At 41.8% G+C, this 26306-nt stretch overlaps 5 protein-coding genes and 1 long non-coding RNA gene across 8 annotated transcripts; 4 read left to right on the top strand and 2 right to left on the bottom strand.

Moving 5' to 3' along the window:
- Positions 1-816: 816 nt before the first annotated feature.
- On the bottom strand, positions 817-7506 carry krit1 (KRIT1 ankyrin repeat containing). The gene is made up of 17 exons (XM_037092259.1): positions 7368-7506; positions 5574-5743; positions 5317-5473; positions 5110-5202; positions 4892-5021; positions 4570-4813; positions 4336-4451; positions 3914-4057; positions 3672-3828; positions 3097-3204; positions 2646-2802; positions 2365-2516; positions 2086-2252; positions 1857-1944; positions 1553-1759; positions 1327-1443; positions 817-1161 (listed from the first exon to the last, which is right to left on the bottom strand). Exons 2-17 carry the CDS (start codon positions 5673-5675, stop codon positions 1072-1074), a joined length of 2229 nt encoding a protein of 742 aa, XP_036948154.1. The 5' UTR covers positions 5676-5743; positions 7368-7506; the 3' UTR covers positions 817-1071.
- LOC119016462 lies at positions 7481-9314 on the top strand. The gene is made up of 3 exons (XR_005074166.1): positions 7481-7614; positions 8012-8121; positions 9175-9314. It is a non-coding gene; the product is annotated as an uncharacterized LOC119016462 (long non-coding RNA).
- On the bottom strand, positions 8711-11801 carry rpz2 (rapunzel 2). Its single transcript, XM_037092267.1, has 2 exons — positions 11664-11801; positions 8711-9973 (listed from the first exon to the last, which is right to left on the bottom strand). Exon 2 carries the CDS (start codon positions 9918-9920, stop codon positions 9234-9236), a length of 687 nt encoding a protein of 228 aa, XP_036948162.1. The 5' UTR covers positions 9921-9973; positions 11664-11801; the 3' UTR covers positions 8711-9233.
- si:dkey-266f7.9 (uncharacterized protein LOC100006223 homolog) lies at positions 11744-18425 on the top strand. Of its 3 annotated transcripts, none has more exons than XM_037092263.1 (7): positions 11744-11883; positions 12632-12741; positions 13074-13086; positions 15841-15881; positions 16536-16607; positions 17192-17762; positions 17866-18424. In XM_037092263.1, the coding sequence occupies exons 5-7, from the start codon at positions 16561-16563 to the stop codon at positions 18232-18234; spliced, it is 987 nt and encodes a 328-aa protein (XP_036948158.1). In that variant the 5' UTR covers positions 11744-11883; positions 12632-12741; positions 13074-13086; positions 15841-15881; positions 16536-16560; the 3' UTR covers positions 18235-18424. The 3 variants fall into 3 exon arrangements, with proteins under 3 accessions (XP_036948158.1, XP_036948160.1, XP_036948159.1); XM_037092265.1 differs by having other exon boundaries at positions 15841-15926; XM_037092264.1 differs by lacking the exons at positions 11744-11883; positions 12632-12741 and adding an exon at positions 12757-12774 and having other exon boundaries at positions 17866-18425.
- Positions 18426-19361: 936 nt separating this feature from the next.
- On the top strand, positions 19362-21474 carry LOC119016461 (transmembrane protein 272-like). The gene is made up of 5 exons (XM_037092269.1): positions 19362-19529; positions 19616-19678; positions 19768-19818; positions 19914-20105; positions 20480-21474. Exons 2-5 carry the CDS (start codon positions 19618-19620, stop codon positions 20731-20733), a joined length of 558 nt encoding a protein of 185 aa, XP_036948164.1. The 5' UTR covers positions 19362-19529; positions 19616-19617; the 3' UTR covers positions 20734-21474.
- A 593-nt stretch (positions 21475-22067) lies between these two features.
- Positions 22068-26024, top strand: mrpl9 (mitochondrial ribosomal protein L9). Its single transcript, XM_037092261.1, has 7 exons — positions 22068-22357; positions 23295-23454; positions 23566-23690; positions 23784-23837; positions 23987-24088; positions 24195-24278; positions 25170-26024. Exons 1-7 carry the CDS (start codon positions 22274-22276, stop codon positions 25950-25952), a joined length of 1392 nt encoding a protein of 463 aa, XP_036948156.1. The 5' UTR covers positions 22068-22273; the 3' UTR covers positions 25953-26024.
- Positions 26025-26306: the final 282 nt, after the last annotated feature.

Below are 26306 nucleotides of genomic sequence, written 5' to 3'. Positions count from 1 at the left end.
GTATTTCTATATTAGATTGTTTAATAGTCAAGTGTTACCACTTTACCAGACTTGAAAGTGTTTTCTACTATCCTGAAAAGTAACTTTTATTCTTTCAGCCATGCAGAGGATTTGAAGTGACTTCTTCATAATCTCAACTCAAATGATTCCTCATTTCATTTCCCTCAGAAAAGGTGCAATATTTAAGAATTAGCCACCTGTAGCCCCCATCAAGGATGTTACAGTTAAAACTGGATACAGATTTGGAGGCAGAGCTCCACTTATTCCTATGAAAGCTGGTTGGTGGCACATGAAGCCAAAGAAATTTGACATCCCAGCCGGGTATGAAAATACCCAGATCTACTGTGTTTAGGGGCCAACCGATTTGTCTCACTTTCTGTTTAGCAGACGGCTAACTTAAATAGATAAATGATTTAATTTTGTGGCTTCTCTAGACTTTTCAAAGTTATTTGACAGAATGGCTCAAAGTCTGATAGTCAAACGACTCAAAAAAAAAAAGTGTATCCACCGTTTTTTAAGCTGCTGATTTCACAATGTAAGAAAAAGGAAGATGTCTCTCTGCGCCCCTAGATTATTATTTTAGTTTTCAGGCCTGGGACCATGGAGGGCCTGAAGGGAATGCCAGCAAGGAGCAGCGCCATACCACAATAAGTTTATTGTTTTAAATTAAATTCTAGAACATTGCACATTTTAAGCTATTAGCCACAACAGGGAATGTGTGAATTTTCCCCAAAATCACTTCAAATTAAAATCATTTCACTTTGTTAATAAAAGATCACATGCTTTGAAGTTTTGAAGACAAACTACCAACACATCCTCATTCATACATCAGTCATTTTATTAAAACAAAACATTAAATAAACATATTATTTACATGCGATCAAAATATATGACTCATCAAAATACACAATGTGAAGATGTAAAAGGTAGCGGTAAGCCTAATGTACAAAATGAGGCGTTTTGTGGAGAGGCTGACTTTGTGCTCTTCACCCAGAGTTATTGCAGTCAAATGAGTCAGTGAGAAGAATCTGCACCGGGATCTTTGGCAGCTGTGGTTTCTGCAACAGTTTTTCAGCCGTAGGCGTATTTGTCTGTTGGGCCTTTATCGTTTGGAGTCATCTGTCCACTCAGCTTCATCAGAAGCTTCACAATAAGGCCAGCCTGCAAGGAAATAATGAATGTAGGAGAACATTTCAAGCTGTCATCCTTCAGAAGGGATTGCCTGTAAACGTTCAGCTTTGAGACTGGACTCTGGGCTGCTTGCAGTCATTATTTGCGACTGGATTTTTCTATTTTAGACGTCATCCCCAAAAACAAAGCGGTTACCTGTTTTGTGTGCACAATGAAGTTCATTTTGTTGTCGCCACTGTGTATCTGGAAGTACTGGTCCGCGTGTCCAAGCTGCCACATGAATGTGCCATACTCTAAACTGATGAGGAGGACCTGGCAGTGCAGAGATTTAACAAATTATCATACTGAGCACGCAGAGGAAGAGACACCACACCAAATATTACAGCTCAGGTTTAAAACAGAGAGTAACTGATGCCGATACCTTGGTCTCCATATTCATGAGGTGCAGCCCCTTCGTGTTGACCCCGACGTAGACCCGGATGACTTTGTGGTTGCTGGCGCTGGCCTTGGTGTAGACCTGGCCTGTGAAGAAGGCCGCGCCGTAGGTCGGGATGTCCCAGCAGTTCTGCAGGAAGAGCCGCTGCAGGTGGTGCATCTCTTTACTCACCCCCTCGCTGGTGCTCAGGGCCTGTCAGAGAGGGAGAGAAAAGCCTGTCATTCAAGCCGGCAGTGAGACTTCATTTAAAAGCTGAGGAGAATTTTTATGGTGAAATCTTGGAGCGTACTTTGTATTCATGCAGAATCCTGTTGGTCCAGTGGTACGCTTTGCTTTTCACCTTGGATATCGGTACAATTGATTTCAGGTTTTCCTCACTGTAGGGAATAAATAAGATTAATTATGTTTTTTACTTCATACAACAGAATGAAGGGTTTGGTGCACTGCAGAAACAAAACTTGGAAAAGAATTTAATGTTCATATTTCAACTGAAATTATGATTAGAAACTGTGTTTTACTTGAGGAACCCTTGCTTATGCTTCTTGCTCTCATAGTTGCCATAGATGATCTGCAGGAGGAGGCTGGCCAGTGTGATCAGCTTGGTGTCTGGAGCGGGGAAGAAGCCTTTCAGGAGACAGTGACGGGCCTCGTCGAACAGAATGAGGATAGCCAGGGGATCTTCCACCTGGGACAAAACAGTGACCAGCAGAGTGAGAAAAGACACATGACATGTGATATGTCTAACACCTGAAAAGACTTAGAAGAAGTAGCTTCTTGTATGTGACAAACTGAGCCACCTTTTTCTCAATTTCGAGAGGCAGCCGGACATCCCTGCGGAGGAAGAGCTGAGGTGTTTCCCTCTGAGGATCCAACACGGTTAAGTCCGTCACAATCTCCGTCCAGATCCGCAGGTGCTGCAGGGGCTTGTGGTATGGCTTCAGCTGCAGGTCTGACACAAAGAAACAAAAACGATATTACTGCAGTCTTTTTTTTTTTATGAGTTGACTGACCAGGTCATGTTTCTGGTTCTTCAGCCACAGGATGTTTTTGAGCAAAAATGTCGTGTGGGTGAACTCACGGAGGTTCTCGGAACAGATCCAGATCGTGAAGTACTGCTGGGTGTCCTGCGACAGACGCATGCCTTCCATGATCTGCTGCACCGTCGTGTTGTTGCCGTGCTTCAGCTCCACGGAGCGATACGAGCCATCCATGCGGTAGATGCGCACCTTCTCATACTGTGGAACAAACATACATACAGTTAACAAAACCAAGACTAGCGGCTTAGTCCAAATAATTTTCAAAAAATCTGCAGACTCTACTTGATGAGATAGCACCATCTAGTGACCGGCAGACCTAACTGCCACCAAAAAACTAAAAATGTTTAACTTAACCCAACACTTGTAAATTCACATTAAAAAAAAACATCTTTTGTTTGTCATCATTTCTCAACCAGTCTCAAGCTCTACTATCTGTTGTCATGTTTGCGTTTGAAGCACAGTAGTGAGATTAGTGTCTGCTGTGTGACTCACAGGCTTGCTGGTGGCTTGCTGCAGAAGCTTCACCGTTTCCTCCCATTCGTTCTGTTTGTTCTCCTCACACACTTGCAGAGGGGATCTCTTCTGCTGGTCTTCTATGTGCTGTTGGTGGCAAAGTCAGTATCAATATTTAATAATGGCTCTTGTTTACCTCCAGCATTGTAGTGTGATACGTCATAAATACATAAATGTTTTGTCTAAAAATAAAGCATTCACTTTGCGAGTCAAATGCACAGTGGTACTTTTTTCAGTCAAAATAATTTACATTAAATATTTAATGTTTCAAGCTGTAAACAGGTCATAAATGTATGCTGTATGAATATTAGAAGGACTCCTGTGATTCATTCAGATGTTTTTTTGGATACTCAAAAAAAGGACACGTTTAGATTAAATTGAAGTAAATCAAATTAAAAGAGTAGTTAATAAAATCAGTCACAGTGTTTTCCTATACGTTTTTCCATATTTCTTTTTGACTGCTTTCTTGATGTTTTACTAATGTAACAAATAAAAGTCTCTACATGTTCCTAAAGAACTGCAGTGCATGTAACTGCATTAAGGACGTTTCGTACCCGGTCGATCTCGGGGTGCTGCAGCAGGAGTTGCACTATCTCTGCGTGGCCTCCTCTGGCCGCGAAGTGCAGAGGGGAGCTGAGCTGGCCGTTGAGCAAGTTTGGATTACAGTTACCTTTCTCCAGTAACAGCTTGGTCGCCTCGACTTTACCGTGCCTGGATAGGCCCAAACAAGAAATGACAGTGAGAAGTTTTGGAGTTTTCAGACTCTCTCTGGTTGTGAGGCGAGCGTCTCACTCACCAGCATGCGTAGTGAATGGGAGCCCAGTGGTCGCTGTCCAGCTGCTTGACGGAGAAGCCGCTGTCCAGGAGTTTAGAGAGCAGCTCCGTGTCTCCTTCACAGGCGCTGCGGTGGAGAGGGAAGTCGTCCACCCACTGACGCTCCCTGCAGAGAGTTTATACAGATTCTTATGATGTAGGGTGGAAAGTAAGTACACAATTAGTCAGTTTGCAAACATTGCTCCTGAACGTGACATGTTCCCAAAAGTTGCTTTATAAAAAACAGGCATACATTATATTGCGTTCACCTAATGTAAATGCTCTCAAGCCCCCCTTTTTTGTGACATCAATATTGTTTTCAAATCACATTCTAATTTTTTTAACAAGTAACGATCACTTCTGCATCGAAATGATGCTTCATGCTTGTTAAGCAGATCCACTCACTTGTCTTCTGTCACACAGTTCGGACCGTGTTGCCACTTCTCCCTCTTGGGGATCTGGATCTTAGAGTAGTCGGGTGCTCCAAGGCCAAAGTACGGGTTGATGATAACTTTGTCCACCTGCGAACAAAAGACCGGCCAGGAATGGCAGAGTGAGGGCGAGAAGACCAACACACGGTAAATGACATCAAAAAAAGTTTGTTCCCAATTTCACCAATTTTCTAAAAACGGGCCTCACCCGGTTGGTGTACTGCAGATCCGAGCCGTAAAGTGGGTTGAGGATGCACATGTCTGCCTTCTCCAGAGACATCATCTTGCTCTTGATCTCCAGAGCAGTGTAGCCCATGTGCAGCCCCTCGTCACTCAGCTTGCCATCGCTGCCGTAGGCCGGGTTGCTCACGTTGGTCTTCACCCGCTCCACGGGTGCTGGTCTAAACAGGGCGGGGATGGCGTGAGGCACAGTGTGCTGCTCTGCTAACCATCTGTGGAAGTCAAAGCAACAAAGTTACAGCTCTGCATCCTCGTCGAATAGAAGACCTCGCTCTGAAGTGTATCCTCACTTGTCCAAGGCCAGAAGCATCTTGGAGGTGGTGGAGCAGAAGTGAGCACTGGTCTCGCTGCACACTCGCATGATGTCCTGGAAGCAGTAGAAGCTCGGGCTGCCGGCGCTGTAGACAGGCTTGCTGTTGTCTGTCCAGAAAGATTTATTAATATACAGCTTGGACAGTATTTTAAGTATCAGTTTAGTAGGACAGTCTTTTTTTTTTTTTTTGCTCACCTTTAACACTGACTGGCACAACAAAGAGCGAGGCCTCCTTTCCTTCACTGTCTCCATCGAGGGGGAATTTCTTCATATGCACCACACGCTTTCCTGAGACACAAAAAAGTGTTTAGATCAGTAGTTTCCTGTCTAGATCTGAGGGGAAAAACAAAGAAGATTCACAGGATTAGAAATTTTTCATTACTGTGAATGTCCCAAGCTCACCTATGAAGCCTTGGTTATTAGATATGGGTCTGATTTTTTCGTCGACATAATCCAATATGGATTTGGATTTGTCTCCTCCTGCTTGGATCTTCGTCGCAAGGAGGACCTTCTTTCTTTTCTTCTCCTTCCCTTCCAAAGGCACTTCAATCAGCAGAATCTGTATGGGAACGTGGAAACCGAGTTAAAAACCGGGCTAGAAAGGTGGTTAACTGTTTACTGGCGACAGACCCTGCCACTGTCTGACCAAGCACATTTACCTCATAGGCTTTGGCTCTGTACTCCTTTGAGCTCAGGCTGACTTGACTCTTCGGGCGAATGACAGCAACAAACACATCCTCGAGGCTGTCCTCGTTGCCCATGCTGCTGGCTCTCTCTCAGTCTCGACAAGTCATTCTACACGACGGCCAAATGCTGTGGAGAGGCATCCCTGAAACACAAGATCACAGGGGGGACAAAGATGTTATCACAGAGGTTAAGTGACCTCATGCAGATAAAGCTGACATCCAGCTTGTTTACATTACAGTAAAGTGATGTCAATTTCTGAACTTACCAGACTGTTCTACTTACCAGACTCTAATACTTGCCTTTACTCGCTTTGTCATTATATCCAGATTACTGATGATTATTCATCAATAATCTCATTGTGAAACATTGTCATTTAAGAAGTGCTTTTGGGGAGATTTCACACAATTGAGATATATATTGTGTGTCGCAACATAGCCTAAACATTCTGCATTATCACTTTAAAGCTATAATGTCCAGCCCATGGTTAAAGCAAAACAAAAACTATAATTACTTTACTCATGAACAAAACACCTGCAGTGTGATGATACTTTTGGAATGGCTTCAGATACTTTATACAATTAGAGCAATAAAGCAAATATTTGTCCAGTAGTCATTTTCTGTCTTTCAATCTAAGGATATTTATTGGTAGAAAACTTCTTTATTAATATATATTTTCAAGTATAATACATATGATTAGAATGGATGTTTAAATGTTGCAAAAAAGCAACAGTGGGCTTCAATATTAACAGAAAAGACCTATTTAAAGAGGTATGAATGAATTCATCACTTTTGCCACCTATAAAGTGGATATACATGTATGTATGAGTTTGTGTAAGTGTTGTGTTACACTGCTTCGTGTGTCACATATAAAAATACAAACACCTTTCAGTTTTCACACATACAGAGGCCCAGGCGAGGATGGCTTGTGCTCAGGACACCCAAAAACATTATTAATATTCAGTATGTAAATCCAACTAGCAAGTCATTTTTCTACAGTTTTAAGGTGCAAAAATACATTTTCATTGTATGTTATTTCCATATCCATGATCCATATTTGATATTATTATATCATCAATGCCTAATAATGATAATTTTGTTGAGAATTAAAAATCTATGTTTGGGTTTCAAAGGTTAAATTATTATTTTTAAGAAGAAGTACATCTTTTTTTCATCATACATTACAAATTGAGTACATTATATTTAGAATTTGTTTTAAGGAACCACAACCAACTATGACAAGTAATAATGTGTTTCTTGTGTTCGATCACACCTCTGAAGCCTTATGTCTGTGGTTGTAAAGACACATACTGGAGGTTTACAGCAGCTTTCAAACGTCTTATGAACACATAATTATGCATTTCGCAGGAAACTCCGATACTGTGCAGGCCTCAGGTTTTACACACTCTTTACAGACACGACTTGACTGCATGTGCTGTACAGAAAATCCACAAAGTAGTGTGAAATAGAACACTGTCAACACATCAACAGCCCTCAGCTCAGAAGTCAACTTGTTGAGTTCTGAGGGGGTCCCGCCCCGGAAACCAAACAGTCTCCTGTATTTAAACAGTTATTACACAAAACCATGTTGTATATTATATTGTAACGTACACCGGGTACTAGTGGGTCCAAACACTGCTGATAGATATTGCTGTCCACGACAAATACGATCAACTTTTTTGACCTGGATCAGCAGCTGTAGCCGGGATGCTAGTACACACTCAAACATCACCGCTTTTCATACGCTCGTTCAGAAGCTAAAAACTTACCGAAAAGCGACGTGGCAGTTTCCTCTAACACACCTAACGCTGCCTCTCTCGGCTCTCATAGAGGTTCACTTTTGTGGAGTGTGAACGCCCGCAGCCGGGAGACGGCTCCGGGTGAACTTCCAGGCTAGATTATTTGTGTTGCGGCAGTAGCAGGCCTGTGAGTTTGGGCAGGTCCGCGGAGACAAACAGTGGAGTCGCGTTACGTTTCAGTGCAGCAGCTCCGGTTGGACAACAGAGAACTCTGGCGGTGAGGGGGACTCAGTGCGACAACCATTAGACGGGACTCCGTATTTATAAACTGCATGTACTTAGTGAATTCCCTCAAAATAAGAGATGTTTAGTAAAACCAATCTTATAATCATGTTGTATAAAATTACAGAGAGATTGCGGGCCTATTTTTATCATCTACTGAATACTCTTTATTGTTACCACACTGTTAACAGGTGGCGTTAGCAAAAAGTCTGAAAGAATAGCATCTTAGCTAGTCTGTTCACTGGTTACAAAATCGATCTATCAGCCCATTTTAGACTAAATTATTAAAACTAAAAATGAAGACGTTATATATCCCTTTTTTAAAACTCTAAAGTAATCAAGTGGCTGTTTTACCGGAAGTTGCGTCCTGGGCCTTTTTTGTCTCTGAGCAGTTGCTAGGCAACCAGGGGATACTCGACTCCAGGAAGTTATCGGCCAAGAACTTGTCCGACACATGAACCCACCAGAAAACTACACTTTCACTTTCAAACCTCCGTTTTTTGTACGTATATAATGAAAAAGCTATCACTTTTTAGTTAGTTAGCATTAGATTTGGCCTTAAAGGTGCTGTTAGAGCTGTTTCCCTCTGTTTGCAGGCTTTATGCTAAACTAAGCTGCTGCTACCTGCAAAAATGCTATATAAATGCAGTCCTTTTAAGATTGATCAGTACATATTAAACACACAAAAAGATATGTTCTAATTTGTTTGCCTTAGGGGTATTCATAGGCATAGTTTGTGACTGCTGGAAAGGCAAGCCGCTTCCCTCAGTTTACTGCCTCTATGCTAAGCTAAGCTAAGCTCATCAGCTGCTTTATTTACCTGACAGGTATTTGAGCTGCAACAATCTTCTGCTATTCACAGGCATGGTTTTACATTACAGTAGATGAGTGCTATATAAATGCAGTCCTTTTAACAATCATTTGCTATCCACAGGCATGCTTTTACATTACAACAGCTTAGTGCTATATAAAGGCAGTCATTTTAAACATGGACAGCACTTTTCCAAATATTTTTAATTATTTATTTTGTAGATTATCTAATTGAGTCTGGAGTGTGTTTGAGAGACGCATCATTGAGGCAGGAGTCCAAGTACAGTTTGCTGAGAATTTTGGTTTTATTTTCATTTCTTTGTAGGTTTCTTTATGTCTGTATGGTGTCAAGCTAGAACATGTACAACATAGCAGCTGGAATCAAGGATAGAACAAAGGGAGGAAGGCAGTATTTAGCCTATTATTATAGTGAAGTGAATGCACCTGAGGGGGGCACTTCCGTTCTAATTCTTTGCTTGTATTGTTCTCCCTGCCCCAAATAAGACCCTGTGACTATCTAGGGGCGGTAGTTTGCTCAATGTGATTGATGGTTTTAGCGTAGAAGAAACAGATTTCACAAACATACAGCGTCATCAACTAATAATGTGTACATTTTAATTGAACATATTATATAAAACTTCAGCATATATTGACATGCACTGTAACACAAAGCAGCTGAAACAAATAGTGGTCTCTTTGAAGCATAATATTATAACATGTTTGTATTTATTTTATTGGTCCACAGCTGAGAGTCCCCTGGTATTGCCACCAAACCTAGACAACGTCCCTTCTGCTGGTCCCAGTTCAGGTAGACTTGTCTTTGCACTGACTGAGCACCTCCTGCATTTTCTTCTGGATGTCCTCCACCCTCTTGGCCCACTTATCCCGCACCTCGTCTTCGTCATCCTCTGTAACAGCTGTGTAGGCCATGAGGGCGATGAGGCCCATGTGGAACAGGTGGGCGATGTGTGAACAGTGGCGCTCCATGATCTCGCGGTCGCCGTCGCAGTTGTCCAGGTACACCTTCAGCAGGGTTCTTCCAAACAGCGAATTGGTACCCATCACACCGCGGTAGTACACATCGAGGCTCATGTCGCTCTTGTCTCTCTCATAGATCCTCTCAAAGGTCTCCATGTGGCGCTGGGTGTTGTCTGGATCTTTCTTCACCTGTGCCACCATGATGTTGAAGGCAGCGTACTGGTGCTTGATATACTCCTCGTACTTGCCATAGGTTTCGTTCACCTCGTCGATACGGATCTTCCTCAGGCATTGGTGGTTCTTTTCTGAAATGCTCTGTAGTTTAGTGTTGATCGCCTGGAAGTCCTTGTCCAGAGGGTGTTCCTCGTCGTGAAGCAGGCCCTTGCGAGCCACCCCAACCAGGGATGAGACTATGCCAAAGAGGGGGTCGATGGAGGAGGCGAAGGAGGACACCTTCTCCACACAGCATAGCACCTTAACTGCGGTTTTCTTGACTTGTGCTGCATTAGCCATCACGACTGCTTTTCTCCTGCCGTGTTTAGATTCAGGCAAAGTGAGTCTGGAGGCTGGAGAGAGAGAGAAAAAAAGCACCATGTGTCTTTTAGCCTCAGCTTCTGAGCGCGCTGTAAGTGGTTTAACTAAAGGATTGGTCACAGAAGTTCTCAAATGTTGCTTCTACTTGCATTAACCTAAGAATGCGGCTCATGGCTAACTCTCAGGTTGCTGGAACAACCCACATGTCACCAGCAGCTGCACACATGCCATATTGTAGAAGGTGTCAACTTACACTCTAATATTACTGGCAACAGGTCACAATGAGGGTTCCTGTTGTCTACATCAACACGTGAGCAGAGGAAGAAACTAGGGCTTCAAGTAAAGAATATTTTCCTTATTGAACAATCTTGCCATTGTTTTCTCGATTAATCAGAACATTTTATGAAATTATAACAATTTCACGTAGCCCAGGTTTATATATTGAAAATGATTCATTCGTCCAACAGACTGTCTGAAATCCAAAAAAACTTAAGTTAAAAGCTGCTGTAAGCTGGATAGTCTTATATAAAAATAAGTGTTAGAAAGCTCTATATTCTAATACTGTTATCAAGTGTTTGGTCAGTAACCCAAGTCTCTTCCTCCTGCTCAGGCAGTTAAAATATTTTCTGGTATCCCTGCCCACTTTATCCAGTCAGGACAGAGAACATCATAAAGAGGCGGTCCCATCTTGCTTGTGATCGTGCAGAGAGCAGGATCTTCCTGACATGGGAGGGGATGGCTGACTACAAAACGGCCAGGAAGTTAGCTTAAACAACAACAACACTTAAAGCAGCTTTAATATTATAGAGGACTAAGAAAAGCAGCAGATATTCCCAAACGAGAAACTGTACCCAGATCATTCATTGAATTTTGAGTTTGGAAACTGACGATCATTCTTTATTTTTTTTGTCGTTTTGTTTTTTTATCAACAAATCTATTATTAATTAACCAGTCATCGCAGCTGAAGAGGAAACTCATTTCTGTTTGTCCACAATGTTTTAAGAACCAAGCAATTTAAGTTCTTAACAGTAAAAAAAATAATAAAATAAGCACATACTTTTATATGCATTATTACCTTGAGTATTATCTTTTGTTAACTTACCTGCCTTTTAATGCCCCGACGTGCCTTCATATTATGTTATTGACAGAGGTTACCCGTCAATGTAAGCGGCAAATCATGTGAAAAACTTTCTACAAAAGGTAGAAATAAAAGAAACAAAGCTAGTTTTGTGTTTTGGGGGATGACTGTATAATGTTTTCATAAAGCCCTGCAGTATTAAATCAACAGTTTCAGAGACAACAGACCCTCACCCAACTGTAGTGCATCTTTGTCATAGTTGTGGCATTAATCAGCTTTGTTAATGTTGTCCTTCTGGAAAAATAACTCTGGGACAACAGTGGGTGTGTCCTTCCTAGTAACGCAAGAAAGACTGGAAATAAACAAATAGTTACGGGTCATGACCTTTCATATGTCACATTTATTAGTTAAGATAACTTGAAGCTGCTATTTGGCACAATTAACTTTAACTCAGAACCTGCTACTCAGCCTGTTTCACCCTGTTTCTCTCATTTCCTGATTCCAAGCCATACACACAGTACACACATGAATCAACCATCTTTGATGTTCCTTTCATCCGTCCTTGCTGACTCAGCCAACACACACAGTTAAAACATATTTCATATGTGGATTATGAAGAAGTGAGATGACAGATGTTTACTCACCAGATATAAAAGTGTTGGTATCCTTCTGTTTACAGCAGTCGTCTGACTCTCCTTTCCACCATTTTCCTCCCTAGTCAAATAAAGACAGCCCCTTCCTGCCAAATATGGAAGTAAACTCGAGGAAGTGACTCATGCATGCCCCGTGCTGATTGGATGAGGGGAGCTCTTCCAGAGGCACTGCAAATGCAAGCCCCACCCACAGGCTGCAGGCAGTGAATGAGTATCCTTTTCATTGTGTTGTTTTGACTGTAGGTCCCCACACCTGTCAAACCGGGGTGACCAAATACCACAGAAGTAAAAGACAGTGTCACACTTTAGGAAAGCCAAAAACAGGATCCCTCTCCATGTTTAATCACTGCAGTATCACGATACTGAACTGTAAATACAACAGAGCCATCATTTTGTCCTGTAGCAGTAACGGCATTAGGATGTAAAGGGTCAGTGTACTCAAATTACAAACATGTTTTTTTCTCATGCACAGTATCTTAGTTGGCATCAAGACAAGCAGGTTTCATTTGCCAAGGTTTTGAAACAAAATGGAGATGAATTGGATTTTGTTCGCAATTTCACAGAAAAGATCTAATTTGGACAGTTTTATTTTTGACTGTTTCCACATTTTTTGTCATCTAACATGAAGAAGAGTCGAAGGCGACACACACAACTTGTCTTTGCAAGGGGCAAGGAGTCCAACCCCTCATAAAGACATGTCTCGAGCAAGGTCTTTGTGACCAAAACATCAGCCTCTTTATATAAATCAATGCAGAGGTTAAAAAAAATAAAAAATGTGTAAAGATGTAACTATTTTTCATTGGCTGTAGCATGAAGTAGCCTAAAATCACATAAATGATAAGAGTGGAGAGGCCAGAGACGACTCTAGATCCTTTAATGTTACCCTGGGGGCCTTTGTCACATTCTGGAGTGTTCCACAAACATACGAAGAAGACCAGACTTTGACAGTAGAAACCAAGTTTTATGTTCCGGTCCCCGGGCAGGGACTGCTAACACACACCTGATTGTGAGCCCCTTGATCGAAACACCTGATTCCAGTTACCTTTAAACGACATGATGATCCTAAAAGGTTCACTTATCTTGTCCAGCAAATATATTTAATGTTGGTTGTTGTTGATCATTTTACTGGATAAATACGTGAATAATGATGAATTATTTGTTTAAGCACATTGTCTTAATGTAGTTGTAGTATTTGAATGAAGAGCTAATCACATTTTAGTTCAGTTATAATTTAATTCAGATATATAACCCATTCTATAGGGTTTGCATACTTTGTAGTGGCCATGTATATGCTATAATTTTCAAATTTATTGATTTATTGGTTAATTTGCACATTTTCTGTTTGTCATTGTTCTCCTGTGACTTCCTGTGTGTGGACTCTGTGTGGCCCATTTCTGACAGTAAGGAAAGTAAGGTAAGTTAATTAATAGAGTACATTTAATGCACAAAGATGTTTTTATGGTTACCAGAGCTTAAGCCCAGGATTTGAAAATGCTGAACGTTGGTGTCATCTGGTGGTAGTATAACTAATTACATTGTTGCACATAGCAGTACATGCTCCTGCTTCTTAACTCTGCCTCATTCACAGCTTCCTGCACACTAAGCCCCTCAAAACACCACACAATGTCAGCTTCAGGTTAACAAAACGATGGCCAAATTAATTTGTTTTTTATCAATAAACAGCGTTGTTAATACAGTCATTGACAACAGGAAGCTTTACAATCTAGCATTTTCTTTGCATACATGTAGAAACATGTCTTCAATTTACTGTTTACTTAATATTTGCATTGTTTTGGGAAATGCAAGGAAAGCACTACACGTTTCCAGTGTTCACCTGGATTCACCTGGCCTGATTACGTGTCAAAACTGCAGGAATTTAAATTCTTTGCACTCTGGGTGTATGATCTGTGTTAACAGCTAAGCAAATATTATTTGGAAGGACAAGGACAAGTCTTATGTAATATTTGACTTGCTTCCCGCGTAGTGATTGGAGACAAATCTTGAAAACATCTGCAGACTTTTCCATGTACTACACACACATACACACACACACACACACACACACACACACACACACACACACACACACACACACACACACACACACACACACACACACTGCCCAGATACACTCTCCCTGACCCCTTGGAGAGCTGGACCTCGCTCCCCCTCAGCCAGCCCCCTCTGAGACGAATGTCTGTCAGAGTCTTATCCAGAACTATTTATTTCAAGCATAATTGTCATAATGATGTCACACATACAGTACAGTAGATGTTAACCTTAGAACGAAGAGAAACTGGAGAACACTCATTAATCAAGTCAAATGCTTTTATAGATAGAGACAGTAACATTAAACATAATTGTGTGCTCCACTGCTTTTTTGCAGCTATTTGGACTGGTTCCTTACAACCAAACCAACTGATTCAGGGCATTATCCTTGAGAGAACAAGAGCTTTTCTGAAGACAAAATATAATAAACCCATTCCCCTTGCTGGGTATTCGATCTATTCCCAGTGTTGACTGTTTCTGTTGTTTTTGTACAGCTCACATAGTGTAGTAGTATGCAGTGTAATGTAGTGTTAACTGGTGGATAACATTGGTGGCCTAGCAAATACACATGGAATGTTAAATTCTTGATTTATTCAATCAATAGAATAGTCTGACGTATGCAGAATTTCTGTAGACTGTACTTTTGTTTATTTTCAATATCTTGGATACACATTCTTTCACTTTTTGTCTTATCTTTTGTTGCATTATCAGTATCGGGCGTATTTTGGGCCTTTCACTTACTGATAAGAAACCCTCTGGGAAAACAGTCACCTGTTGTCGATGCACATAGACTGTTCGGAATGAAACAAATGATTTATAAAATCACTCTAATGACCAGTTAATTTTTTTTTGTTTGTTTTAAATTCTGAATCATTTTGGGTTGTTACACCTAACTGTCTGAATTGGCTTTTTGATATAACATTAGGTGTAATGGCCATACCATATCAATGCAAACAACCATAATGTGGCTTTAAAGGGACCCCCACCCCCCCAATCGAAAGTACATATTTATCCTTTTACCTTTGGCGAAGATAAGTGACCTAAATTTACACCTCAGCAGTTTACATCCCACGATGTCATGAGCATGAGCCTCTTCCTCTCGGCTATGTACACTGGTGGCCAAAAAATATTTTTTCCCCATAAGCTTGCATTGTGAAAGAAGTAGCTGTAAAATTGTGGATACATTTTTGTAAAAGTAACAATCCCCAGCAAAATGTGTCATTTCACTATCATCATTTGAGCCGTTCTGTATGATAACAGATGAATCATTTTATCCCTATTCAAGCTAGCCGGGCGCGAAACTGGAAGTTAGCTGGCACAGTCAGGGGAGGTCTTTAGTGTGCTCGCTCTTTTGTCCCCACAACAAGAAATACAAGTGTAATTTTAAAACCTGGGAAGTTGTGCTTTTTTGGCTTCACATGCCACTGAGCAGCTTTCATAGAAATGAACGTGACTCCACCTCTGATGCTGTATCGACAATTTAATTGATTTTTATAACAGTGGCCATGCCTATTTGCACGCGTTGGACAGTGCAGTGATTTTTATTGGCTGGTGTGGTTCAGTAGACAGAAAATAGTTCCACCTTGAAACTGCTCACAGGCCTGTGGATCATCTTGAGTTACTGGGTCAAGATTTCTGGATAGAGACGTTGCTGTTGAGTTTTTCAAGTGCCATCTAGTTTCATTATATTCTAGAGATGGCTGACATCTCTACGGTCGAGATTTTCAAAAGTCGGCAACTCAAACCAAAACAAGAGGAAATAATAAGAGGAAAAATACGCATGTTGCGATTTTGGGGTGAGCTGCCCCTTTTTAAAGAAACCTTTAACACCCAACACCTGATCCACTCATTTTCCAATCCCCTCTCATGACAAGATTTTTTAATGTTTAGGGTTTCTGAACCACAGTAAGTGAGAGTCATGACGAGATGAATACCCCTCACACACAAACACACCCCTCTGCTCCCACCCCTGCTCTGTAACGTAGAGCTCAGCTGCTCCTCTATGGTATTTCCCACAATAACATCCCAGGTCGGCACTCTGACTCTGTCATTTTGCCTCTGACCCCTCCACTCTTCTCTCTCTCTCTCCCTCTCTCTCTCTCCCTCTTTCTGTTCCCAGTCACCCGGACCCGACTGAGGACGAACACCTTCTTGTTTCAGGTATGAACTGGAGCGGACGAGAGCAGCACATCAACGCATCAGCAGGTTTGACACAGCAGCAGTGGACGGTTTGGTTCAGTTTCGGGATTAGAAAGGTTTAAGCCTGCCATTGAAATGGCCTGGTGGGGTGAGCTGAGGTCAACCTTAGCCCAGTCCAGGATCTAATTGTTTCCACTGTTTGGTTAGTTTAAACATGTTTTCAGGGAGGGAAAGTGCTTTTTCTTTTTCTTTTTTTGTAAGGAATATGCAGGTACATGCCAACCTGGGAGAGATGAGCGAGGTCATTTAGTTTTCTATTCTCAGCGATTACTGATGTAGCTGCGGTCGTCTACCTAAAGGACATTGTTCTCGCCTCTCTGTGAGAAATGTATATTTCAGGCTTGATCTTAGCATCCAGAAATCAGGAGTGCAACCCTGACGGCATTAACTGAGGCTGAATGATAGTTAAATGACGGGTGATGATGCATGTTTTCATCAAGGCTCTCGTTATCCTGTTGAACAGTTTATTGATAGTTTGGTAGATCAATACAGTAGTTCTTATCTTATCTTATCTTATCGGCCAGTTTGTTATTTGCTTTGACAGTAACAATACATACATGCTGATCTTGTGTGTTTTTTTGTTTTGTTTTTTGCCTTTACCTCTGCTGATCATAGACCTGGTCATCACAGCTGATCAGACATGATGAAAAAGCAGAGGATGTTAATGGAGCTGATGGTGCTTGTGGGGTAAGTGGACTAAAACCACATGATCTCTACACAAAACACAAAGCGACTAAAAAGCATTGTATCTCTTTTCATTGACTGTTTAGGTTAAAATGCAATTCACCTGAATATAACTTTATGTATCCCATAATTTTTTTAAAATTAGTTTCTCACTGAATGTGAACAGCAGCAAGTCCACCGCTCCATGTCCCGCTGTAGTCCTGATCTGACGGCTGGGAACACTGGGTGCCTCCTTAATCCAGAACTCACACTTTCATCCCCAATGCTGGTGAATTTATTTCCACCAGAGGCAATAAGTGTCTCAGTAACAGAAGCCTAAAAAATTACCTTTTGAAAAAGCTAATATGTAGCAAAATTTGAAGGAGATGCCAGTCGTGCAGCTGCATTATTATCTTATTTTGTGATAATCAAGAAATCCAACCAGTGATTTCAACTATGCGACTGTTTGAAGTTAAAGTAACAAACAAAGTATTTCTATTTCCATTATTGACAGTCTAAAAGGGCTTTAAAACAGCCACACTATTAAGTACAAGATGTTTTTTTAGTACAAGAAAATGATCTCTGCTCACAATCCTGTGATGTTTTAGACTCGTTGGTTTGAGTCAGGGTGCCATTCAGAGGCCTGACTATGACGACACACCCAACCCAGAGTTCCTCAACCCAGCCTGGATGGCCAGCATCCCCGATGATCAGCCGCTGTCTGAGGTCACCATGCCTGGGACCCACAACACCATGGCCATTTACGGTGGCGTGTATGCTGAGTGCCAGACCTGGAGCCTGGCCTCCCAGCTCCGAGCCGGCATCCGCTTCCTAGACATCCGTCTCCGCCATGTCAAAGGGAACCTCACCCTTCATCACGGTGTGTCTTATCAGCGGGGGCACTTCGGCCATGTGCTGGAGGGTGTGGTCGACTTCCTCCGAGAGTATCCCAGTGAGACGGTGCTGATGCGCATAAAGGAGGAGTTCAGTGAGACGAATGACATCTACGGCGCCGTGGTCGACTACATCCATCGTTATGCTGACTGGGACCTCCTGTGGCACAGCAGGCTTGTGCCAACCATGGCAGAGGCCCGGGGGAAAATCATCGTCCTGCAACAGTTTTCTGGGCCAGATTTGGGGATGCGCTATGATTCAATGGACATAGCCGATGACTGGAAGGTATGTAAGATGTCAACAAACACACGCAGAGCCCACAAACAAAGCGGGGAAATCAGGTTGATTGACAGATGAATGATTTTGGGTTATTCACTGTTCCCTGTAGGTACCATCACTCATGTACGTGCAGGAGAAGTGGCAGAGCATCTATGAACATCTGGAGGTCGCGCCGTCAGGAAACATGGGCCAGATCTTTCTCACCTTCAGCAGTGGTGCCGGTGTGTTGGCGTACCCCAGAGCCGTCGCGCAGCGCATCAATCCGCAACTGTACGACTACCTCAGGGCCAAGACCGACCTGAACCAGCGCCTTGGAATCATTTGCATGGACTTCCCAGCTGCTCCAATTATTCAAATGATCATTGACTTCCAGCTAAAAGAGGGCAGAAAGAGAAACCAGGCCTTTAACCCAGAAGCTCGCAGGGCAAGTTTGAAATATGCAATTTCTGCAATGAGGAAGAAGTTTTTCAGACATTAGAAAGGGGATGGTAGACTGGTCATTGACTGCACAATCTATGAGATCATCCCTGGAATTCAGTAGTAGAATGTAACTTTCCTTAATGAACCTTGGATGAAACTTCTCATTGTGTCATTCACCAAAGATACTGGCAATAATAAAAATGAATCTGAAATGGCAAGCTGTGAAAATAACCTGCAGTGGAAACTGCTGAGGTGTGTTTTGATTGCTGTTTGTTAATATATACTGTGCAAATATAACCAGTCAGGTCAGTTGGAGGCAATAAATAATTATAATATGGGTACATAATCTGGGTAAAAGAAGACTGATGAAAGATATTTCTTGAATTTGCAGAAATCACTTCCAGGTTTGTGCTTCTGTTTCTCCTTGGAGTTACATTTGAGGCAGCACAGATAGAAGTAGTCATGTTTCATTGTCACAGGGTGGCAGTGCTGTTGGTACCAGGTTGTCTTGGTGCTGCTGCCCTGTTCTGGCACACCGGTGTGTCAGGTGGTGCACAGCAGAACCTTTTCATCACAAGCCCACTCAAACTGTCCAACTGCTGATTCGAGATATGGAGGGCTCAGATCAGATCCTAAATTCTGCTCCCAACTCTAAATGAAAACAAGCAATGTTGGCCTTCACAGCCAACATACATGTACTCTGAACAGTGTCATACTGCTGATAAAGACTCAAATACGGTCAGTGATGTAACCATTGTAAAATTAAAAGACACTGGTTAGAAATCATTGGAATATTGCATAGTATTCAAATAAGACAAATGTGTTGTGGCTGCTTCTTTAGAATTGGTGCCAGAATGACAAAGGAAACCAATGATGCGGGTGCACCGGCATAACAAGTCAGAAAATAAGCGATAAACTATGTTGTCACCACCGCACTGATGAGAGCTGATAATGCACTTTATCCTGTCTGTGTAACTACAACCTTCCTGCGGTGGATTACATGCGCTGAGGCCTCAAAACTGCACCATGCAATCCTGTGAGTATCTCTCGATTGTGTCCCAAGAAATGCAACTTTTTAAATTTCATCAAAGTGTGGTTAAGAATTTGCAGGCACCACGTGATTGGTCTGTGGCTTAAAACACACTCGCTGATAGATTGTATCAGAATGCTTGTTTCCTCCTGCTGAAACGCAAGTGTTGCGAAACAGTGGCTTATATGTCTTAACATCCTGCCAAAACAGTGACGGCTGTTAACAAAACTAAGGAAATAACGCCGACTCGTGCACGTCTCTACACCCATTTATATGAGACGAAGAGAAGGTCTTGAAAAGTGTCTCGATTCAGAGCCGGACAGGTAGGATATAACACAGCTGCCGCTCCTCCTCTTCCTGTTGATGTCTGTATTTAACCGTGATGAGACTGTTTCTGTCTGTTCTGCAGATATGGACCTGTCTTCACAGCTGGAATCGAGGCCTCAAAAGGCTGTGGTGATTTCATCAGCTGGTTAGAAATCTTTCCTCCTCCACGTTTCTGTCTGCCTGCTGTTAAACCAATGCTTTGACCCAGTTCTTCTTCTTCTTCCTTTCTTGTAGTTGTGCTGAATATCATCTGGTGGATGGTTATGATTGCAGCCATTTTTTTAGGTGGGTTGACTTCTGTTGATATTTCCTGTGTTATTTTGGGATGTTTTAGTGTCCTTTTTATAATCCCCTTTTAATGTTGACTTGACTGATTGTAGGGGCTACACATCTGCACAGTTGTCCACTTCAGCCCTGGATCCCCATTTACCTGATAGTGCTGGGAGGGGCCAGCGTCTTCTCTCTGTCTCTGACCTACAGCACGAGGATCTGGGACGACGGATGTCCCTGCATCATGAGCTATTGCTGCACAGGCTTCCTGCACTTCTTCACTTTCTGCTGGATCATCGCAGGTAAGAAAAATGCCAGAGAGTTGTTTATTAGAAACGTAACATAGTAGAGATGTGGGTAAATAAAGAGGGAGAACTGGAGTTGCTGGTGAGTGCTGAGTTTAGTGAGAGCTGACCTGAATGCAAACACTCACACCCTCTGTGTGTGCTGATGATTGCAAGTTTACAGCTAATGTACAGTAAAGTAATCTGACTGTCTGACCAAAGTTAATTGACTTGCGTGATTAATGTGAATAAACACGAATTGACATAAGAATACGTGTTGACATTTAACCCCAGCAATCAGTAAAAATGCAATTGAGAAAATATGTTATCAGGGCTTTTAATTTCAGCTTTTGTGTGTAGTTTGAACACGTAATTGAATATTTCCCCTCTAGGCACCGTCTGGGTTTATCCTGTGTATCCTCCCACCTACGTACCTGGAGATCTGTACTGCCACAAGACGACCTACCTTTTCGCCTTCGTCGTCACCACACTGGTGTGGGCCTTGATGAGTCTCGTGTTTGTCTGTGGGTGTTGCTGCACTTGTGTGGGAGTTTGTAAGGCTGTGAAAGCCGGACGCAGATTGATACCCAACCGCTACTCGTTCTACGGTGCATTAAGGGAAGAACCGCCAGCTGGTGATGTGTGATCAAAAATCTTTGTTCATGTCTCCAAATATCTAAGGATTAAGGTTCACAGTGAGTTTGACAGGAGCGCAGCTTTGCCCCATTTCTGACAGTATTCTGCTCCTGCTACTGCGGGCTGTTTCCTATATAATTTTTTAGCCATTTTTAGAAGATATACAAGTTATGAGCAGCTACAAGTAAACTTAAGACTTCTTTTTGCAACCTTCCTGTAAATGCTTGAGGAAAGTTGCCTTTACTTCAGTGGAGACTTAAATAACATTTTGCAACATTTTTGATATCATCTCTGTTACGACACACAAGGTGCTTTACTTTGGCGGCCCTGTCTCGATTCAACATCAGCTACTCTCAAGACTTGCTGAAACATCACACTGCTTTCACATGACTGCACTGTCACATCACATGCTTCCTGTTGACACCAGAAAAAGTTATTGTTTGAGCTGATAGCCGATGGTTGTAAAATTATCTAGCGGCAGCTAAAATTGAGTCATTAGATACATTTTTATTGATTATTGTATTTTTCCTTTCTGCAGTGGAAGAACTTTTCTTGATTGAGATGGTGTTTAAACAATGCTTGAAATGTAAAGTTGAATGTCGTTTGCAGGATAAGAATGTATGAAATACTACATAACTGATGTATTGTTATGAATCCTGGCTTGCCCGATTGTCTTGTCACAACCACCAGTAGTTACATGGTGTGAGACTGAGATCAATAATTGTGTAGAATAAAGAAATGTTGGCTGCAATTCTCGTCTCTATCTTATGCTGTGACAGTGACTGCCTCAAATATGGCTAACTCTGCTGCAGAAATGGTTTGAAAACATAATCCAAATAAGTAACCAGGCACCTGAATCATTCTACAGCAGCAAGATAAGAGATCAAACCACTGGAAGTCATCAAAGATAAGATTTTTAGCTGATGTAGGCTCATTGTGTGCATCCTGGTGTATTTTGTTTTATTATTAATTACATGTACACTATATGTGCAGCCTGTTTTTTTTTAATACTATATGCTATGATGTATTTGTATCTATGATATTTTGTGATCTTAACAAAATACAAAAAGGCAAGAGTAATACTACATTATGCATTTTCAAAACATGATTAAATTGTATAACTGCTTTGATATTTAGTGAGGATTTGTTTCACAGTGTTGTGAGTGAGAAAAATAATAGCACGATCCCTCTTTGTTTTCAGTCTGGACATGTATGTACATGATACACACATATTGACAAATACAACATATTCAGTGCAGAAATGAAACAGATACAGGAACATAATTCTAAAAAGGCTGATTTAGTCAACTTAGAACTTTAGTTCAGGCTTTTGTCGGGACTACTATTTCAGCCGGTCGGGGTCCTTTCACGGCACAGCACGAAAACGCCAGTTAGCTTGTAGCTTTTGGTTAGCAGGCATGTTGCGGTTAAATGAGCGGTGACAGAGGAATAATTATATAGTGGAAGGGTCTACGCTAAGACTGGAGTGAACTATTCATGTGTCTTGTCTGAATAAAAGCGTTGAAGGTGTTTTCCGGTGTTGAGTGAAGATGTGGAGCTCCGGCCGCCGTGTCCTTCAGGATCTGCTCAGCAAGCCCGCTGCTGTCAGGAGCTTCTCTCTGACTCCTGCTCAGGTCAGTGTCTCCGCGATGTTTAACAAAATAACACAACTATCTGCTCATGTTTGAAACCGCTGCAGCTCAGAGGTGACAACTACTAAACAAAGCTCAATAATATTTAGATGATAATTTGAGAATAAAAAAAAACAAACAACGTGTGTATGTTACGTGCATTAACGTTCAGTAAAACACCTCACTGGCTACAGGCTGCTTTTTTTCTTTGGCTGTAGCAAAAGTGCTTTTGAGAAACATGACCTCTGAACTTAATGGTCATTTATGTTCCTGTTTACACAATTATTTGTAATAAGATGTGTATTCCAGTTATTCATTTAGTCTATCACGTGTCTTAGAGTAATAAAAACAATGGAATTTAATGGTTTGTCTTTGTCTTTTGAGTATGTGTAACCCTAATTAATCAGATACCAAGCATAATTGTTGATTCATTTCCTGCTTATAAACTCGTCCATTCATCCTTTGAGATTCGTGTGTTTCTTTAGTTTTTTGCAGTATTGGTATTATTTTTATTTATTTATTTATTTATTTTTGATCCTAGGAACTTGTTGACACCCTGCATTGACTCTAAAGACTCAATGACTGATATGCCTTACTATCAGCCTATTATCAGTGTCAAGATATTAGTTTTAAATGGGTATGATTTAGTTTTGGAGAACAGATTCAAATTCAGAATTTTAATATTTACAATACACTTGAGGTAGTCAAAAAAACCCTCATATTTGTTTTTCCCAGAACTGAATAAACAAGCTGTTCTCAGAGGAAAGGTCCCCAGAACACTATTTTTTTCTTTCTTCTTCTAATTTTTTTTTTTTTTTTTTTTTTTTACTGAATATTCATAACAACAAAGAGACACACATCCACATGAATGACATAAACTGAAGCTTTGTGAAGACTACTGTTCACTGTCAGCACACACAAATGTTTGATGTTTCCACAGAGCACAGTCGTGGTGGAGCGCTGGTATCAGGTGCCCTTGTCAAAAAAAGGCAGTCCGCCGAGGCTTCACCCTCGTAGACACAGAATCTACAGGTTGGTTGAAGACACCAAACATGCTCCCAAAGAGAAGTTGGAGCTCATCCTGACGCAGACCGTACCCAGTGAGTCACTACAACACTGCTCTCTTAACAGATCACATGAAACTCTGACTTGTGTGTTGTCACTGGAAGTAAAAAAATCATTATAAAAGTTACTTGTTTTTGTTTTGACAGAGCTCGGTGGACGAGGAGACACTGTGTTTGTGAAAAAGTCTTTTGGCAGAAACAAGCTGCTGCTTCAAGGCCTCGCTGTGTATCCATCACCGGAGAACAAACAGATATTTGCTGAGGAGTTAAGAGTGCGTATCGTAATTTCATAATGTCATTAATATCCCTCCGCACGTCAGATAAAATGCAGAGCTATTGATCACTGTCATCTTGTCTACTAACAGCTTTTACGTGAAGGTAAACCAGAGGACAGAGTCCAAACACGTACTGGACAAATGGTAAGTTTATCAGCTGAAGATGGGTCAAGAACCATTTAATTTTTCTACTTCTGTACAGCTCACAGCTATCAAGAGATAAAAAAGAAACCACAAGCTGTTATCGGTGTTCAAACAAATGTTTCCTCATGTTTTTTGTTTTTTTTTTACAGACAGTTAAGTTCCTTAAAAACTCCAAATTGACCATAAACAAAATGCCCTCAGAAGAATTCCAGGTTACTAAAGAGGTCGTCCAGAGACAGTTACTCAAGAAGGTACGTCTGTCATTCTCCTCTCAGATTATCAGTCAAAAATCTGGAAAATGCTTCTGATGAACAAAAGTGTAGCAAAGTTATTGACTTGGATAAAATGTGTCCTCAGCTCGGACTTGTTGTGCCACCTCATGCATTGAGTCTCCCATTTGAGTCCGTCAAAGAGTTGGGTGACTACTGGTGTGAAGTTACGGTAAGAAATGTTCATTATCAGTGCATCACATTCATAGTTATACTGAGTTTATTTGCATCCTTTTTTTTTAGCCATATATATGTTTTTTTGGAAGATGCACCTGCCACACATAAGAAGTGGCGAAACATTTTGCGAGTTACCTTGAACCTGTTATTGAAATGGAGAGCACCTCTTCAACTCAGTCTCATACACCAAACAACAATTTGAAGAACAATCAATAAATCACAATCTATTTAAAGTGATATCACCCCAAAGAGAACACAGCTCACCACTCTCCTGCAGCAGCATGCTCGTTGTGGGGAAGCTCTGACAAGTTGATTACCAAGTGCAGTAGAGTTCCGCAGCTCAAGGATGAAAATGTATGATTATTACTCCATGGAAATGCAGAGTTCATATGTGTCTTGCCTACTAATTTATAACCGTTATTATCGAGAGCTGAAGAACAGAATTTGGCATTTCTATCTGCATTCTGTAATTGATACGTCAAGGCTTCCCCACAACGAGCTAGCTGCTGTAGTAGAGTGGTGAGTTGTGTTCTCTTACCACTTGAAATCTGGCAGAGCAAGCAGATGTTTGATTCCTCGAACTATGTGCCGGGACCCTATTTGTACTGTTGCTGAAGTTTGGTGCTGTTCTGAGCATTATTTGTGGCTATGATTGGCTTTTTGATGGCGGTTTCTTAGTGGAGGCATAGACTGCGGTGTATAGTTATCGTGCAGTCTTTTCTGAGGTTGCTAAAACTACAAAAGCTAGCGGTTGGAAAACTTGATCTCTCGAGTAGGGGGTCATGATGTGTTAGACCATGGATCAAACTTATGCTGGAATATCCCTGTAAGTAACTGTTATTCTACTAAAACTCATCAGCTTATTCTTCACATTTTCATCTCCCAGGTAAATGGAATAGACACCGTCCGCATCCCTGTGTCAGTGGTGCCATTCGAAGACCCGTCAGCAAGCTATCGGCGGCAGTTAAAAGCACAAGAGCAGGAAGCCACAGGTGTTCCAGACCTGGCTGGTGTTGATGTTTCTGCAGTGGGGCCGATGTCTGGTACTGTAGTGGAGGTGGTTTCTGACGCTGCAGTGGAGACGGTGTCTGACGCTGCAGTGGAGGCGGTGTCTGACGCTGCAGTGGAGGCGGTTTCTGAAGCTGCAGTGGAGGCGGTGTCTGACGCTGCAGTGGAGGCGGTGTCTGACGCTGCAGTGGAGGCGGTTTCTGAAGCTGCAGTGGAGGCGGTGTCTGACGCTGCAGTGGAGGCGGTGTCTGATGTTGCAGTGGAGGCGGTGTCTGACGCTGCAGTGGAGGCGGTTTCTGAAGCTGCAGTGGAGGCGGTGTCTGACGCTGCAGTGGAGGCGGTTTCTGACGCTGCAGTGGAGGCGGTTTCTGAAGCTGCAGTGGAGGCGGTTTCTGAAGCTGCAGTGGAGGCGGGTTCTGAAGCTGCAGTGGAGGCGGTTTCTGACGCTGCAGTGGAGGCGGTTTCTGACGCTGCAGTGGAGGCGGTGTCTGACGCTGCAGTGGAGGCGGTGTCTGACGCTGCAGTGGAAGCTAAAGCTGGTAAAGACTCTGTGAGTCAAGTTAGTGAAGCTTCAGCCTCAGAAGGAGCCTCTGCCGCTAAAGAAACTGCAGCAAGTGAAGACACAACAGCACCACCAAGTGACAACCCCAAGAAAGATTAAAGAATTAATAAGTCCGTAGAGCTGAAATAGATATTGTTTTCCAGTAATACACATTACATATGCAGAAAAAAACAGTTGTCTGTGTGATTATTGAAATGTCTCCATTCAGTTCCTCCTTGTGTGTGGATGTGTCTTTAAGGAAGGAATCAAGTTATGTGCATTAATATTACAACTGAGTTTTAATTCAACTGGACACTGAACTCTGTTGTTGAATGAAATATTGTGGGAATTCATACACTGCCCGAGGAACTTTTTAAGATTTTCATCAATAGACAATTCAGTGTTTTACTGGGAAATGCTACATAGATAAACTGACCTTTTGTAAACACATTTGCATCACTTAGATACCAAAAA

Source organism: Acanthopagrus latus, chromosome 3 (genome assembly GCF_904848185.1).
Source record: "Acanthopagrus latus isolate v.2019 chromosome 3, fAcaLat1.1, whole genome shotgun sequence".
Classification (NCBI taxonomy): Eukaryota; Metazoa; Chordata; class Actinopteri; order Spariformes; family Sparidae; genus Acanthopagrus; species Acanthopagrus latus.
The sequence above is the reverse complement of the archived record's forward strand: the minus strand, read 5'-3'. Positions and strand labels throughout refer to the sequence as shown.